An 18,790-nucleotide genomic window follows, 5' to 3' on the forward strand; every position below is an offset into this window, starting at 1 on the left:
GTATGTTTGCTCTGGTCGCTACATGGAGGCAGCAGGTCTGGGGTACTGCGTGAGGAGGAATCGGCCACAGAGCAAAGGGTAACAGAGAGAGTTAAAGGGGAGAAAGAGGAAATGCTGCAATGAGAGACACAGAGGGAAGGAAAAGTCCCTCTCCTTACTGAAATAAGGATTCCTTGTGTCCAAACCCCGCAGTTTGCTGGGGCCGGCAGGGGGCGCGGCCGGGCCGGGAGGGACCGCAGGGTGCCCCGACAGTCCTGATCGCTGCCGGGGATGCTCCGGCCGGACCCGGCTAAACCCCAGCCGCCGCCTGGCAGGCTGTCTGGCACGGAAAATGGGTACGCGAGACCGTAAAAGCAGCATGTAAGGAGATCTGTGTCTAGCTTTGGGCTCCTCAGTACCAGAGAGACACGGAGCTCCCGGAATGCATCCAGCGGAGGGCAACAAAGTTCATCAAGGGACTGGAGCATCTCAGGAGAAAAGGGTGAGGGAGCTGGGCCTATTCAGACTTGAGAAGAGATGACTGAAACGAAACCTCATCAATGTCTGTAACTATCTGAAGGAAGGGTGTCAAGAGGATGGAGCCAGGCGCTTCTTGCTAGTGCCAAGCAATAGGACAAGAGGTAATGGGGCAGAAACTGATGCACAGGAAGTTCCATGTGACCATGAGGAAGAACTTCTTTGCTGTGTGGGTGATTGAGCACTGGAACAGATTGCCCAGAGAGGTCGTGGAGTTTCCCTCACTGGAAATATTCCAGAACCATCTGGACAGAATTCCAATTCTGTGGTTCTGTGATCTCCACTCCCAGGGCCTGTCAAGCCTCTCCCCCCACCCCGCTGCCTGTCCCCAGCCCACCAAGCCTTCTGAGCCAATGGAGCACATACTGCTGTTGCAGTGCTGCTGGTGCTGTGTGTCCTCCACTCCAGAGCATCCCTTCAGGCCCTGCAGGTGACAAGTTCTGGCCAGCCAGGGCAGCAGCAGTGGCCTTGGTGTGGTGGCGCACCTGCAGCAAAGCATTCCCTGCATCCTGGGCACCCTTTGGGTGGATGCCCAGCTTGGGTAGGGAAAGACCAGTACAGGCCTGCTGGCAGCTCCTGGTGGTTTCCTGATGAAACTGGGCTGCAGAGTGAAACCAGTATCATTGATACAGATCTGCCAGATTTGGGACGACATCATACTGGTTTGCAAGTCCACAGTGACTTCCATGTGTTTTAAATGTTATAAAAATAATCCACAGAGCTGTAAACATCTGTATAAAGCTTGAGAATTAGTGTCCAGTCAACTGTTATTCTGAATGTTCATATTTTTGGATACTCCCCAATAACCTTCCCTTAAAAGTTTTTCAATAACTAAACAAAAAATCTTTTTTTCCCTGTAGATGAAAGTTGTCTTTCAGAACAGCTGTTAAAGACTCCTTATGCTAAAATAGAGGGGTTTTAATTTTTCCCTTTGATAGGCCATGTTCTCTTTAAAAGTTCCTGCTGGATTTGCTGCTGCCTGCCCTCTCTGCCATAGCTCTACAGGGAAAAGGAGGCAGGAAAATGTTACATGGGGCTTTTCCAGTGCCCAGAGTTCATGTGGTCTGCATTTCCCCCTGAAGTGTGGGGTTTAACATCTGGCAGATGTTTTGACTTAGCTATTAAGAGACAAGGAAGGTGACCAACACCACAAAATCTTTTAATTCACCCCTTGGTTGTGAAGTTCCTGTAATTACAGAGGGCTCAGACCAGTGTCTGGGCTGACAGGAAAGTGTCTCCACGAGGCTGCAGTCTGTGGGATGCTGGAGGCAGGTAATGTGGGCTGCATCCTGAGGGATGCTGAAGAGCTCATCCACTGAGCCTTGTCCAGCCATGCCATTTACATGGTCACCAAGTTCATTGATCAAAAGGCTCAGCTTATTTAGCTGTGAAATTGCTGTTTCTGGCACTGTTACAGGGAGCTGGTTGAGGCTGATTCCCATGCTGTGCCCATCAGGCAGTCCCTCAGCACCCTCCTGCTTGCAGGACCCACGCTCATGGAACACGAGGGGAGCATCTCTGGTAGACCTGTTGGCACACCTGAACTGATTCTCAGCATGTACTCCCTGCCCCTGTGGTCAGTTAGCATAAGGAAAACATGATAAATTCCACTGAGTAGGTTTGGAGACTTATTTCCATTAAATTAGTCTCTTCCCTGAACATTGTTGGTTTGTGAAACTTAAAGGGAGAGTAGGGCCTCTTGTCCTTGGGGCCCATAATGTTGGTTTGTTGTCATTTGTACCACCCTCCTCTGTGAAGTGAGGGTTCTGGAAAGCCTGAACCAGTGACAATACACCTGATTTCTGTGCAAACAGCTGATGTGATGGTACCACAACGGGTTTGCAGAAGTGGGTCTTGAGAGAGCATCCAGGGCTTTCCTCTCTTCTTAGAGGAGCAAAATGTTTTGTCATGTCCATTGGCTAGCCTGAGTTACATGTCCTTGGAGGGATGTTCAAAAGATTAAATATTGAAGCAGATCTGGAAAAAAGGACTGCATATACAACCTACAGTATCTTGTGTGATGTATTTAATGTCCCTAATTTACTTTGCCATTTCTAAACAATGTTTCCATTCACCTTCCTGATAAGCAATCAGCACAAGTGTCAAACACTGTTTATCATACTTTGATGCAGCAAAGACAAGAAAGGCAAGATGTTACGGGGCACATTTTGGGTTGTTGTTTTTTTTTTTCCAAAAATCTCACAGTATTTACAAAAAGATGTGGTTTTTTCCCTAACACCATTCTTTGGATTATTCACTCATTCGCAATCAGTCATTGTATAAAAACATCATTCAGAAATAGGTTTTAAAATACACCCACTTCCATTGCATAGTATAGAGAAAAATAAGAGAGAGTTAAGACACTTGATTTTTGAGTAAGAACGTGAAATGATTCAGAGGTACAACATTTCTGAGGAAGAAAGATGCACTTTTCAAAAAATAATGAGCTGTCATTCTCCTGAAGCTAATGAGCTCCTTGAAGGTCTACTATCAAATTTCCCTTCTGCAGACCAAGTATGTTTTACTGTAGACACAATGCTTGCATTAAGGTCAAACAAACCATCTCGTATTTACAAGATTTACTCTTCAATATTTTCATGTGGACCCTGACAAAAATGAGTTACACAAAGTACTCACAAAGATCAATGTTGGTTTCATGTGGAAGAACTCAATAGACCCAATTTGATATTTTCAATTGCAATTTCTGCTTGTATAACTGAGCAGCTGGATATACCCTTACACCTTTAGAAACTTTTCTTCTGTAAGAAGACCTTGGGTTCGGTTCACTGGTAAGAGTTAAAATGGCAGGCTATGGAGGGATTAGCAGGCACTGATGGTATCTATCCCGTTGATTTTCAAACAGAACTTGGTAATATGGTTATCTTGCATGCTGATTTTTTTTTTTTGCTTTTGCTTTAAAAATGTGCTCCAGTGATTTCATTGAACGTGGTCCATTAAAGAGCAACAGGGAACTCTGAACAATAGGTGCTTGTTTTACAGCTACTGCAAATGCTTCGAAAGCACTAAATTGCCTTTTATACTCAACAGTCTAATAACAAAGACTGATTTTCTCCCTTTGTTTCCCCAATTGATTTGATGGTTCACTTGAGCTTTAAAAACACATTACATAAATCTTTACAGCTACTACAGAAGTTTTTTGTCAAGTTTAATTTGGTGTTTGGGTTTTTTTCCATGGTGTAATCACTCACCCTTAAATGCACTGTACCACACATACATGGATCATGCCTGACTCTGGATCCATAAGAACCATAAGGCCTAGAGGTTTGTTTCACCTGGGGAGGGAACTAAATCCTTCCAAAAGCAGTTTGTCACCAAAAGCTCCTGGTCCAGAGGTATATCAGCTAAAGCACTGGGCAATCCCAAAGGCACCTCTGGCAACAGTGCTATCATTTCCTACTATTTAATTTAACTTTACTGTTACAACTTTGTTTGTGCTTGATAGCCTGTGGTGGAAATAATCGCTAGGATTAACTGGGAGGGTGGGAGATCTATCAGTGTAGACCTCTCTCCCTGCTACAGAATAAAGAGGAATGTGCTGGTCACCAGGCAGAGGTGTAAAGAGTAAGAGCTGGCAGAAAAGCAGTAAGTGTTGAAAAACCTTCAGAAACACAGTTAGGTACAAACTGCCAAAACCTGAGCAGATGATAGTATTTTCACCAGGAAAAGCAAAGAAGCTGTTAAATTCCAGGCTTATTCATCCTACATTCTCCTGACCCTTGTGTGTCCAGATGCCTCTTCATTTTCCCACTGGTTTTGAAGTGGAAGATTTCTGTTGCTCTCCCCTTTCTCAGCTCTCCTCACCACTGCGGTCCATGAGGAAAGCCTGGCCCTGGAAGTGTTCAGGGTCTGGACTCACACTGGGGAGAATGAAGAAGGAAAGGCTGAGAGAAGTAGGATGCTCTCAGTGCTCTCCTGATGACCCACCTCTCCAGGCATTACAGTCACTCAGCAAAGCTCTTGGCTCTTTGAAGAAGGGGTCAGTATAGACAGGGCTTGGCTGGCACTGTAAGGAGAAGATGGGGCTCTGCTGGTGATGGAGCTGGAGATGAAGGAGTGAATTAAGAACCCAGTCAAATGCAGAGAGGTCTGTCTCCACTTCTGAGCTTCTCAGTCCTGGTAGCCAGGGTGAGCCCCTCAGTGAAAGATGCTGTGTCAGATGTGTTTGATGCTCAGAGATCCCCATGCGCACCCACAAGAAAACATCGTGGATAGCTAGCCAGGATTCTGCTCTCATTGCCAGTGCTGTAAATCTAGAGAAGTGACACCAACTTCCCTGGCTGTGTTTGGAGCATGTTGTTGTTTGGAGCATGTTACAACTGCTGTTAATGCAGGATGGATCAGATTCATGCCTGGTGGAGCACAATGGAGGAGTGGGGGACAGCACTCTATTAATGAAGCTATTATTCAAATGAAGAACTTTAAAAAAAAACAGAGAAGGATGGAGTTGCTGGTGACACTGACTGACATTGTTCAGGGATCACAGTAAGATCTGCTTGGCGAACAGGGAGAGCACAGCTAGTGCCAGGGCACAGCTGCTGCACAGGGGAAATGGTGCCAAGGGGGCTGTGTTTCGGAGCATGCACTCCACCCTGGACCAGGAGCCATTGTTGGGCAGTGGCTGTATTCCTGCCAGGCTGCACATGATGTTGTAAACATCCACAGATCTGATGGGAGGTGCTCGGTAGTTGGATCGGAAATCTGCAGACAAAAGAGAGCAGTTGACATCGTACAGCTTGGGGCTCAGCACTTGAAATACGGGGACTCTGCAGGGCGAGGGCTCCTATGCCTTTCCTGGGACTTACCCAGACAGCTGGGATGTGGCACGCTCTACAATTTATAGCTCTACGATAACATAGCTCAGTAAAAACATTTTAAACATTTTAATTCATTATTTTTACTTCTACTCTGATTTTATTCTAAAAACTGTAAAACCCCCTAATTTTTAAATACCGGAGCTACTTTACTGGGTATGCTTGGTAGACTTAATAGCCTGACATAATTGTATTGCACATTCTGCTTTGATTTCCCTCCTGTCTGTAGTTGCACCCTGGTACTTTGCAGTGTTTAAAGGTCCAGATGAAGTGGTAACCACAGGGTATGTGTCTGCTCATCAGACAGGTGGGTGAGGTACGCTGTGGATTTCCCACATCAAGTGCTCTGCATTAGTGAGTCTGCATCCACCAACAAAAGAAGAATTCATGTGTTTCAAATAGAATTAAAAATTTAGGCCAAAATTTAGGAAAAATGAGCAAAGGGGTAGAGTTACCGTGCTGGGACATCAGAGAGAGGCTGATTAAATCCCTTCACATGTCTCTGCCCTGTTTCTCCAGCTATAAAACAGATACAGAACTAGAACCCTTCTGTAGTGAGGAAATCCTGCCATCTATTTGTAATTTTGGGGTGCCGCAGAGTGCCACACCAGGGTCCTCATGTGCCAGAGGCTACAGGGATGTGGGGGCAGGGACCATGGGGCTGCAGGGGAAGTGGAACACCAGGGATGGTGGCATTGTACCTGGTCCATATGCGAGGAAGAAGCCTCTCATGTTCATGAGCTCATTGTCGTAGCCATGCCAGCCATTCTGCCAGGCCTCCTTCCTCCCCGTTGCATTCTCCCAGAAGGGCAGCTTGTCCCTGCTCTGGATGACAACAGTGGTGTGTGGTTAGTGCCTGCCTGCCCGGCTGTGCCGCAGTGCTGCAGGATGCCATGCTGTGTCTCCATGTGCTGCACCGCCCATCGGGCCCCCCCATAGTGCTGCTGGGAGGGGTGACTCCCAGCTTAGCTGTCTCAGTGAGTAGTCATCTCTGAGCTGAGAAGGGAGGACAACTCATCTTAATTTCTGCCACGAGCCCAAAGCACCACAGCCCTGTGTGACACATGTAAGGAAGGTGGTGTCCCTCTCCCCATGTGTACCCGCAGTCCTGCTCTCCCACCCAGCACCACGCACTCCCATGGATTTACTGGTCTGTTGTTCTACCCCATATGCCATTGACACCTTAGAAAAATAAGCCATTTTTTCTCCATTTGACTAGTCAGTCTAAACAATACAAACATCACCTCTACTATATACTTTCTAATTATTATTTCTTCTACTTGTTTTAGCATTAAAGCAATTAGGTTTGTTTAAGGGTACATGTGCTCTGACCTAAGACAGTCCCTCTTTCCCTGATCTAGACTCCTCTGTTTTCTTTCCTTGCTCAGTGGGTCTATGCTTTATTAATTTGTCATTATAAGTCTTTTTCTTCCTTGCCCATATTGCACTTTAGTTGTACTTTTAAATTCCTTCCTTACTATCTCCTGCTTTGTATTAACAGCTGTTACCAGTCTATTTGCAACACTGCCATATCCATCAGAACAGCAGTCCCTGCTGGACCAACCCTGTTCATGAGTTTGTCCTGTCCCATGCTCCTTAGGGATGGCAGCAGATGTGGCATTACAGGTAGCCCCAGAACTATGGCAGAAATTTCATTTAGACCTTCATCAGACCCTTGACATCGATTTCTTTGATGGTTACAGTGACGGAGCTACACAGTTGTCTAAAGGAGTCAGGTCTGGGCTTCACACCCAGACACAGAAGCACACAAGATGTCACGCAAGAATTTCCCATACTCTCTCCCTGGGCAAGTGGTGCTGCCACCCCTGCAGACAGTGAAGCAGACCAACCAAGGATGTCTTTCCTTTCCCAAACATTTAGTTTGCCTGGTTTTTTTCTTTCTCCTCCAAAAGGAAAATTGACTGTGCACTGAGGACAGCAGGGTAGCTCTTCCAGCTACTTTCCCTGGAGTATCCCTTGTGTTTCTTCACATGCAATATTCAGCAGACAGATAATTCCAGAATGGGTCAGAGTTGAAGGGACCACAGTGGGTCATGTCATCCAACCTCCCTGCTCAAGTAGGGTCATCCTACAGCACATTGCACAGAATTGTGTCCAGACAGTTCTTGAATATCTCCAGTGAGGGAGACTCCACAACCTCTAGGCAATCTGTTACAGATTAAATTAAACAATTTTAGCTGACAAATTTCTTTTCTTGTCCCAGTCTATTTCCCCCATCTATTTCCCTGACAGCTCAGAGCAAGCCAAGGAGAAAACAGACTCCTTCCCCTCTTGCTACCATAGCACCTCTTTAGGCTGTGGCTCCTTGACTGCAACTCCTGGGGACTAACTGTGCTGCTCACCATCAGGCAAGCTGTACAACATTTGCTAGTATCAGCTTCACACAAGTCAAGCCACATCAAATTTGCAGTGGTTCTTTGGCAGTATCATGACATCAATAAAGCTACACTCCTCCACTGTCCTCTCAGATGTCCTGGACTCAGTTGCTTCCTCAGGAATGCCAAAAGCAGGAGGTATGTGAGCTTTTCCATAACCCACCCAGACACCAGGAGACAACTACTTGCAACTGTACAGTCAAAGGCACAGTCATTTCCATCATTTTTACTGCTAGTTGGGTCAGAAAACATACTACTTGCTTTCACAACTGTAGCTGAAGTGAGAGCTCATGAAATGGAGCCATTAACAGCAGCAGCTTGAGGGACCAGGCTGTGCAAGCATCCCAGCACTGCCCTCCTAGAGCACCAGGCCCTTAAAGCAAACCACATAAAATCCTGGGTCTTCTCTGGGGCTAGGGCACTGGCAGCACCCTGATGTACCTGCTTGACAAGTCCACATGGGATGGAGGACTCAGCCAAGACATAATTTTCAATGCTCAGCCTAGTGCTGCTCCTGAAAGATGAAACAGGCACGTCTGGGACTACTGACAATGCACATTTCCTTGCATGTGCGTGTTTGGAAAATGTCCTAAATCTCAGGAAAGTACATTGGGATGGTTATAGAGTGAGCACATGCACCTGAGGGCTAACACCAGTGTTGCATGCAGGAGAGCAGCTGGGGGAAATTCTGTTCAAAGAATGGGGACCACTCACTCATGTGGAGTGAACAAGGCTTCTATACAGCCAGAGGTATGTGGAATCCCTCCTCATCCTGCCTTAACCCAAATGCGGATGGGCTTTAGTTCCTCAATTTACCTACTTAGACAATATAGACCCCCAGATCCTTGCTGGGGAAAACAACAGCTTTCCAGATACATCCCCTTTGTCTCTTTCAAAAAACAACAAAAATCTCCTTTTTCAAACAGCTTACAGGTATCCACTAGCCAACAGGGAGTTCAAACACCCCTTGAGCATGACAGGGAAGAGCTGAACATTGTCTCTTCAGTGGTTTGGGCAGAAAGTATAATAGAAGGCTCAAATATTTCTTTAAAAATATGACAGGAAACTTTAATTTTCATATCCCATTCACAGATAATGAAAATGTACCAAAGAGAAGGAAAATCTGACAGTATTAACGAGAGGACATTCTTGAAAATCAGAAACAATGGGAAGGAATGGGCAGAGGGACAGAAATAATTACCATAGCAGCAGTGTTTGCTGCACTGTTATTAAGGTTTGTCAGAGTTTCAATGATTTTTAAGTGTTTTTTTTATTCTCTACAGAATATGTAAAAATGTTCTGTTTTGAACTTTTGTACTAAAGAGTTTAGTTGTAAATTTTTTAAATCATTTTGGCAAAAATGTTTCATATGCCTACTTTATGTGTCTAAATCTGAGGGTTTATATTTTTTTAACCAGAAATGTGGTGCTCACCCATCTGTACTCAAATGCCACTGGGTTTTTTCAGAGGTGCATTTTCATTCAGCTGTAGAAATTATTATCCTAAATTCACACTGGCTAGTGAGAAATGTGGTAATGTGAACTGTCCTGAGCAAAGTTTGGTGAGCAGTAGCTCCTAAGGTCATGAAAGAAGATGTTCAGCTGAGTTACAATAATCTGCAAGGCAATGATGTGCAATGACTATGCTCTGACATTAAAAAAAACCCAGGACTCCTTGGTTCTGTTGACAACTTACTGAATTCAAGTATGGCTTTGGGCAAATCACTTAGTACACTTCTCAGTTTAGCTCCTTAGAAGATATATAGTTGCCTCACCCTCTGAGCTGTGCTGAGCTGCAGTCACTATCTGTAATGTGGAGATGGCTAGTACAAAATAACAACAACAGCAATTTATAGTAAGAAAATAAGCTAATATGAAAAATCTCTTCATGTGTGCATTCTCTGCTTAATGAGTTCTCCTATTTTCAGTGCGTGGACAGAGCATCTCTGAGGAGTAAACCCTCAGTCTGTCCCTTTTGGGACTGGAGGGCTCAGAGAAATGAGGCTTTTTTAGCACAGTCTGGTGCATGCAAAGCCAGGCAGGTGGAAAAGTTGCCACAAGATTCTGCTGGATGGAGGGACAGTAAGGCCTTGAAATGGAAACCCTCCTTTTGTGTCTGAAATGAAGGTAGATGGCAGGGGGAAGAAGAGTAAAGCAACAGAATTGAAATGTGAAATACAAGAACTGCTCCTGTGTTAAGAGAACAGAGAAGAAAGAACCATCTTGACCATTTAACTGTCTACCTTCAGGATAGCTGCAACCCCTTTAAGATCCTTTAAGCACACAGCAATATTTAACATTATTTTTGCAGTCAACCCATTGACTTTATGATCAGCATAGAAATTTAGAATGTACTGTTTCCATACATTGCACCTTTTCACATTCATGTCTAATAATTTTGCTTCTATACTTTACCTCTACTATGAACCATCCTTCCTCAGCCACAAGAGTTAGTGGAGACACAAATTTTCCTTTTTTGTAGAAAAACCTGTTTGGAATATCCTCTATGTTATAAACATCCATGTGTTTCACTGCTTTCAATTTTTGATATATCTGCAAAGAAAACAAATGTTAGGACACTTTGTGGCTGTAAAGAACATATGCACACCAATGGGTACACTGAAACACCTGAATTTGCAAAGCGGCTAATCCCCTTTAATGGCAAACCATCAGCACATTCAAACTAGGACTTTGCCTATCCAAAGATGATGGCTGGACAAAATCTGCTTATGTGGTTTAGGATATCTGCAAACTTAGATCACGAACACATAGGAAGGCATGAATTCATGTATTACATATAATACACACACTCTCAAATGTATGCATGTGAGTACACCAGCCTACAGAAATAGGCCAGGAGAAACTACATCTTCACAGGAGACAGGGGTGAAAGGAAAGTGGTGAAAGGTGCTCAAAGGCTGCATACAGATGTGGAAAAGGGGTATTTTTTGATCCTCTTCCACTCATTCCCTCTTTGTGCACTTGAGTGAAGAACTAGTACCACTTCACCTGTGTTTCTTACACCTTAACAGTCAATCCCTATCAAAGGGATTGATAGTGTTTAGTTATCTGCTTCAAAAGGATGCCATGAGATTAATTAGCCAATGCCTGCAGCTTTGAATCTGCACAATGCCATACAAGTGGTTTATTAATATTAATCATATTGTCTGGAATATAATCACACAAGTGTAGTTAAACCCCCAATTGTTCAAAAAATATTTTAAATCCCTACAGATGATGTTTCTGTGCCATAATGAATGCCGTTATTGGAGTCCTCAGACTCTATATTGTTCTTTTGCTTAAATATAAATAATCTTCAGGAATAAACAGCTCAGTTCTGCAAAGAATGAGAGGTTCTTCACTAGTCTTTTAGCTAAGTGACTCTTGTATGCATATGTGTGCCAGAGATGTGCATCAATATGCAGTGACCATAGGGACAGCAGCAGGGTGTGATGGCACAATCCAGCGAGACTCTCCCACCATGACTGGGACTAGACTGGTCCTGGTATTTCACCAGTACTTCTTCGAAATGGGATAATTCTTAAAGGTGATAATAACTATATTATGATATACTCTTAACTCCTAAACATAGTTCTTTGAAGTGAATTAAGAATAGATGAATTTAACTGTTGGGAAACTGCAAATCAACTTTATTTCACTTAAAAAGCAGTAATCCAGTAAGACGTCCAGTAAAGAAATGAAGGAAGAAAACAAAACCATAGTGTGAGGCATTGTACTTTATTTTGTTTAATAAGAGAGCATGTGCTCTCTTAGGCTGTCTAATAAGAGAGCATGTGCTTAAAAGCTTTGTTGGATGAAACCCCACATCTGTGTGAAGTCATAACGTGCTCTTGTTGGAAGGTCTCAGTTAAGACCAAGGAGAACACATCAATGCTGTGGACCCCTGTGATTCACTCTGAGTGAATTGCTTATGCATGCCTCTACGACAACTTCCAGTCCTGGCACTAATTTGAACTGTTCACAGTATCACAGCTATACAGTTCCTGGAGAGCCTGTTTGGGTGCAAAAATTAGCAAATATTCTCTTTTAAAAAATTGTGCAAGCTACGAGATAGTGGAACTGGCTAAAGTATAATGTAGAAAACAAGATTATTCACCTGGGGCACCTGCCCATTTTGTATATTCATACGTCTATGTTCTGAGGACAACTGAGACAACAATAATGACTTCTCATGCATTGGTTTTTGGTTAGACTATATTGTACTAGTCTGTTAGTTATGGATACTGCATTTTCATTCTTTTCAAATAATTTCAAAATTTTTTTCTCTATTGTTTTAATTTATCCCTCAAAATTCTGCTGTTCTAGTCTTGGGCTTTTGTGGTAAATACAATCCAATGTGCCTCATCAAAAACTGTTCACAGGAAAATAATGTAAAAAAATATTTTTTGCAATTTTGGTCTAATAGAGTTAATTCCTCAAACTCTATGGGAGCTTACTGGAGTATGAATGCCAGATAATTTGAAAATCCCAGCTAGGGGACAGATAATTTGACTAACATATATATGAAGTCCTAAAAATGGATTTTGAGCTATTTATCAAAAGCACATAGTGGTGGGGTGTGAAAGTGTATGTCCTTGCCATATAACGATGAAAGTTTGTGCTCTTTAATTTGCCTGGTGTGACTTTCCTTCAGAAACCAACAGCACAAGAGTGTCAAGGAATTCAAGTGTGACTCCTGGTAAGAGCCTCGGGCTGATTTTCACACACATCTCTGAGCACGATTTGGATGTTATGAGAAGACAGAAGACACAATTGGCGAAAAAACAGAGGAAATGCAAAGCTAAGTACGACTAAGCTCTACTTACCTCTGTGTGCTTTTCTGGAGCTGGCCAGAGGCTCACAACAGGACCTCGGTCCTTCATTTGTATGGTATCACTCATATTGATATATTTTTTCAGCTCAATCACTTTGTCTGCCCAGGAGATGTCTGTCATCCCATGGTCAGAGAAGAGGAGGACATTGACTTCATTCTGAAGGCCTTTTCTCTGTGAAGCAAGTGCATGACAGCAGTTACGGACGGTAAGAGCTTTCCACTGTCTCTGCCCGCTGGAACATTTAAATCCCCATCTGGTCTCCACTGATTCAGTGGAAGTTGACCAGAAGGAGCACGTCTGCAAATGGCCTGCAATGTGCTTTGCCACCACCTGTAATGCTGAACACCTACTCTCACATGCTGCTCTGGAAGACTCCGAGGGGTTAGCACCAAAGAGGTTTTCCAAAATAGAATCATAGAATCATAGAATCATAGAATCATAGAATCGATTGGGTTGGAAAAGACCTCCAAGATCATCGAGTCCAACCCTTGGTCCAACTCTAGTTCACTTACTAGATCATGGCACCCAGCGCCACGTCCAATCTGCATTTAAAGATCTCTAGGGATGGTGAATCCACCACCTCTCCGGGCAGCCCATTCCAATGCCTGATTACTCTCTCTGTAAAAAATTTTTTTCTGATATCCAACTTAAATTTCCCCTGGCAGAGCTTAAGCCCGTGCCCCCTTGTTCTATTGCTGAGTGCCTGGGAGAAGAGACCAGCCCCCACCTGGCTATAACTTCCCTTCAGGTAGTTATAGACAGTGATGAGGTCACCTCTGAGCCTCCTCTTCTCCAGGCTAAACAACCCCAGCTCCCTCAGCCTCTCCCCATAGGGCTTGTGCTCCAGTCCCTTCACCAGCCTTGTTGCTCTTCTCTGGACCCGCTCCAGCATCTCAATATCCTTTCTGAACTGAGGGGCCCAGAACTGAACACAGTACTCAAGGTGTGGCCTCACCAATGCAGAGTACAGGGGAAGGATCACTTCCCTGGTCCTGCTAGCCATGCTATTTTTGATACAGGACAGGATCCCATTGGCCTTCTTGGCCACCTGGGCACACTGTTGACTCATGTTGAGCTTCCTGTCAATTAGTACTCCAAGGTCCCTTTCTGCCTGGCTGCTCTCCAGCCACTCTGTGCCCAGCCTGTAGCGCTGCAGGGGGTTGTTGTGGCCAAAGTGCAGGACCCGGCACTTGGCCTTGTTGAACTTCATCCCATTGGAATCAGCCCATCTCTCAAGTCTATCCAGATCCCTCTGCAGAGCCCTCCTGCATTCCAGCAGGTCGACACTCCCTCCCAACTTGGTGTCATCAGCAAATTTGCTGATGATGGACTCAATCCCCACATCTAAATCATCGATAAAGATGTTAAACAGGAGTGGACCCAATACAGACCCCTGGGGAACACCACTGGTGACTGGCCGCCAGCTGGATGCAGCTCCGTTCACCAGCACTCTCTGGGCCCGACCCTCCAGCCAGCTCTTAATCCAGGAGAGGCTACACTTGTCCAAGCCATGGGCTACCAGCTTTTTCAGGAGTATATTATGGGAGACAGTATCAAAGGGCTTGCTGAAGTCCAGATAGACCACATGCACAGCCTTCCCCTCATCCACCAGGTGGGTCACCTGATCGTAGAAAGAGATCAGGTTGGTCAGACAGGACCTGCCCCTCCTAAACCCATGCTGGCTGGGTCTAATCCCTTGTCCACCCTGAAGGTGCTGTGTGATTGCACTCAGGATGAACTGCTCCATAACCCTGCCAGGCACAGAGGTCAGGCTGACAGGCCTGTAGTTGCCAGGGTCCTGCTTGCAGCCCTTTTTGTGGATTGGGGTGACATTCGCCAACCTCCAATAAATGCACCTCCCTTCTAAATAACCAGATCCTACATCCCAGACCCACAAACCAGTTGTTCCAGTTGGTCTTAGACAAGATTTTACCCAACTATTCTTATCTATAAGCCAAAACAGACAGGGAAGAGCAACTTCACCATGATACTACCTGTGGCAGGAGTGTTCCTCTCTTCCCCTCCCAAACATAAGCACTTAGCATTAGAGCTTTTATAATTTAGTGAAACTGGAGATCCATATTCCCCTCCTCACTGAAACACATAAAAAACTCCAACATGCATTTGTCATTGTCAGAAATATTCACAGAATTGCCATTTACCCAAAAGCTTGGCATCCTCCTTTTCGTATTGCAAAATCATTTAGATAATGTTTTTTTAAACTGAGTTTCAAGTAAAGAGTTCTGAATAGTGCCATAAAAACACTATAAAAGTTAATTGTCTGATTCCACAAACTTTAGGAAACACGTGGTTTTAATTTGTTCTCTTACAATAAAGTTCAGCTGGCAACACCAGCCATGAATAGAACAACACATATATTGGTTTGTGGCTTCCTGGGGCTATTGGTATAAATCCACCAGGAGGTTATAATGCCATCAATGAAAATAATAACCAGGGGAATGGTGCCTTGACTTTCACATGCTCTCAGCAACCTGTTTCTCAGGAAATGAAAGTTTACAGCAAATACATTCAGTGACAGGTGTTACATAAGCTCTTGGCAGTGCCACAAAGAGCAGTTTAAAAAACCTTTCCAAAGGCACCCAGGAGCTGGGTTTTTGGATGCCACCCACCTTGATGAGTGAGATCATGTTGCTCAAGGCTTTATCCACCTCCTTCAAAGCGTCCTTCCGCTGCTGAGACAAAGGGCCGTAGTGGTGGCCTTCCACATCAATGCGCTCGTAGTACACCGCAGCCATCTCAGCACTGCCATTGCTGCAGGTGGGAGGAAGGGAAGGAGTAAGAGGCTGGCACACATGGACACCCATCCTGGCCACTGGCATTGTTGTCTTCATGAGCAAGTAGAGCCACAAAACCCTGTTTTCTGCTTCCAGCCTGTGCTGTCCACTGTTGCACAGCTGGGGTCATTATTCACATCCAGTGTCCTGAGTTTGCCTGAGACTCTCCTCAGAGGTGGCAGTAGAGACTGCCACATGCAAGCACAGGCTGGCCTGGCAGCCCTTGACTAACCTATTTGAATTAAGAAGGCAGCTTTCCCTTTAATGACAAAGAAATACTGATTTCTGTGCTGAATGCCCTTATTAAAAGGATTGTGGGAATTACCAGACAAATGTCCTTTAATTAAAGTTTGGCACTTCTGGCTTTCTCCTGTGTGAGGTCTTCCAAACCACCGAGGTCAACTCAGGATGTGCTCTTTCTTGCAAAATACTGAGCAGTATGAAATGGGATTAGATTTTAGACGGGTTGTTATTCAGGAATATGACCAAAGGGAAACAAAGATAATCTCAGAGGTAATCTCAGAGTTGCACAAGTTTAGATGATCACATATTTCCGCATTGGATGCCCTCAGCCTAATTAGTGGGGATGGCGTATATGTCAATGCTTAACTACATTTTCATGACCACTTTAGAGTTCACTGTCAATCTCCCTGAGAGCAGTTGTGTGGATAAAATCACAAACCTATGCTCATGAAGTTCAAACCCTGTCTTCTTCTGCTGTACTTGATATAAGACAAAGTGTGCCATCCATAATACATGCTTTCATCCAGACCAAGATCCTGACAGAAAGACTGTGGGATGGCCTGACAGGTCCAGCTTCTCTGGTTCAAGGCACCTGGGTAGTCTGGTGTAGTGAGTGACAGAGGAGAGATAAAATCAGATATGAGGGACTGACTGAATGAATTAAAGTTTATCATTTGCATTTTTCAGTTTGCAGAAGGCCTCAAGGAACTAGTCCCATAAGAAGTTGAAGTTCTCTGCTGTGCACTGCTGGCCCTGCAGAATAGTTTTGCTTCTAACTCTTCAAGATTTTAAAGTAATTCAAATGAAGCAGTCCTTCCCTCTCCCCAGTTTGATTTTAAGCATTGCTTTCCATCTGTATTAGGCATAAATTATTTCTAAAGTTTAACCCTGTAACTTCTCTGTTGCATACAAACTCACTGAACCTACTAATTTTCTTCTGCTACAGTGCCTGTATTAATGAGCTACTTAGACTACTGCTGTAGTTTGGGATTATTATGTAAATTCTCTCCCCTGCCACTAACTGCCCATGCCAGCAGTTAACAAAAGAAGTAGTTAACTACTGATCACTTGGATGGGGGCAGGTTTGTCTCTTTTGTTTTTTGGGGACATCTTTTTTTCTTAGCTCCGTGGAAGGCAGGAGCGGTGGCTGCCGAGGAGAGAAGTGGCTCTGCTGGCACTGCTGGGGCTTCTGGCTGAGCTGCTGTTTTTTTTCTCCTCGCCATGGCTGTTTCTCCCGGTTCCTGCATCTGGGATCTCGGCCTCTGTTGCAGTCTGACCACCGCCTGCACCGTCACAGCCTGCCCGCCCCGGCTGGGGCAGTGACCCAGGAGAGAGAGGTTTGCAGCTGCTTTTGCAGGACACGTGGTGGTTCCCCACTTTCAGCTTTCTTTTTCCTTCATCTGGGACAAGAGACACAGAGTTCATCTGAGAGCTAACCACTCGTCTGTCTCGCTGGAGAGGGACTGGGAACTACTGGGAACTCACTCCGCAGCCAGCCGGACTGTGACATTTGACACTGCTTAAGTATAACTTTCCTCCTGGAGGAAAACCTGCTGGGCTTTGGTTTTGTTGTTTTTTTTCTTTCTCTTGTGGTGTTGGGGAAGCGGTTTTGCACTAGTCTGTTTATATATAGCAGTTAAGAACAGTTATCCTTCTTCTATTAGAATTCCTTTTTTTCTTAAATTTGATAAAGAGTGGCGTGATTATTGTGAAGGCCCCCTCCCCCGCTTGTGGGTAAACATTTTGGTTTTTTTAGCCTCAAACCAAGACAACTACTTCCTGCCTTCTCACCTGTAACTAAATGTTAGTAAATATAACTAAATGATCATTTCGATCAAAACAGAAGCTAAGAAAGAGATTTATTGCATAAAACAAATGATCTCATTTAGGCTATGGTGAGATTTCTCAGTGAGGGCTCAATGCCTTCAACGGGACAAGCTCCAGTTAAGCAGTATGCTTAAAAGTTTGCAGAACTCAGTACAGCACATCCAGAGCTTCCAAGACCAAGTTTGACTTTGTTTCCACTTTTGCCTGCTTTTCTAAGATAACTAGGCATCTCTGATCATGGCTTGCACTGAAGAAAATCTGTCTCTCTGTGTGCTTCTCCTGTCTTCACCAGTAACTTTTCAAATACATGACTGGGGAAAGCTTGCTGAAGAAAGCTGGATGGCATTGATGCCAATACCAAAAAGGGGTTTATGTTTTACCAGCACAATTTTCAAGTACCATGCAAACTTCGTGAGAAGAGGGTTGGTAGATTACAAGAGCCCTTAAGCTATAATTGTGGAAAAGACACAATGAAGGTTTTAGTTTCACTTGGCAAAAACAGATGCTTAACTTAGCTTTGAATATTTTTGGTCTACATAGTGGTCTTGAAGCACCCGTTTGAAGAGACTGGAGAATATTCCTGAAGGACAGTTTCCTTTGGTTGCAAAAGGAGCTCAGTGGGTCCCTGATGAGCTGGTATGTCTGTTGCTGTAGAGGGCATTGATAACACTTTCAATTTCAGTGAAGTAAGGATGGGGTCAGGACTCCTGTGCTCAAACCCAAATTAACCCCTAGGACATAATGCCACAATAAACACCTTACTCTCTCTATCCTGGAGTCTCTGTAAGGCTTGCTAATGGTGGGAGCCTAAGTCCAGTTTATTATCTACTAATACCTGCCAGTAGGGCAACTGAGCAAGGCACTGCTACAGGCAGCAGACTGCCCTTGCCACAGGCTGTTTTCCCACATACAGCTAATGCCAGTCTCAGCCTAATGGGCTTTTTCAATTAGGTGGTGTGTGAAAAGGAAATACACTGGACTTGTCAGACTTTGAACAGCTTCATGAGTCAAAAGCACTTGCAAAAGATGCAAATTACAAACTCAAGACTCTACTATCAGAGATGCTAATTCCTGCTAAATGAATATGCCCACAGTAAAGGCATTTCAGAGGCTTTACTTCTTATGGGCTGGCCCAGCAGCACAGACTTTTCTTTTTCTAAATATTAAAGGAATAAACAAATAGGATGAATGACAGAAAGAATAAAGAAAACCTACCTGATTTTTAATCTGTTCATTCTCTACTCTCCCTTCTTATTTTAAGTCCTTGCAGTATTTATACCCACAGCTACCAATTTTATCTATGATTGTTCCTTTTTCCTCTTTTCTGCTTTGCTGGAAACAGGGGAT

General features: G+C 44.3%; 1 protein-coding gene across 1 annotated transcript in view; it reads right to left on the reverse strand.

Annotated features, from left to right (window-relative positions):
- Positions 1-3,202: 3,202 nt before the first annotated feature.
- The window catches only part of ENPP6 (ectonucleotide pyrophosphatase/phosphodiesterase 6), a 33,631-nt gene continuing 18,043 nt past the window's right edge, over positions 3,203-18,790 (reverse strand). The window contains exons 4-8 of the mRNA XM_071556302.1: positions 15,209-15,350; positions 12,570-12,749; positions 10,159-10,296; positions 6,050-6,173; positions 3,203-5,235 (exon numbers count right to left, since the gene is read on the reverse strand). Of these exons, the coding sequence (XP_071412403.1) occupies positions 5,015-5,235; positions 6,050-6,173; positions 10,159-10,296; positions 12,570-12,749; positions 15,209-15,350 (805 nt within the window). The 3' untranslated portion in view covers positions 3,203-5,014. The remainder of the gene's footprint in view (positions 5,236-6,049; positions 6,174-10,158; positions 10,297-12,569; positions 12,750-15,208; positions 15,351-18,790) is intronic.

The sequence above is a fragment of the Pithys albifrons genome, chromosome 5, assembly GCF_047495875.1.
Source record: "Pithys albifrons albifrons isolate INPA30051 chromosome 5, PitAlb_v1, whole genome shotgun sequence".
Classification (NCBI taxonomy): Eukaryota; Metazoa; Chordata; class Aves; order Passeriformes; family Thamnophilidae; genus Pithys; species Pithys albifrons.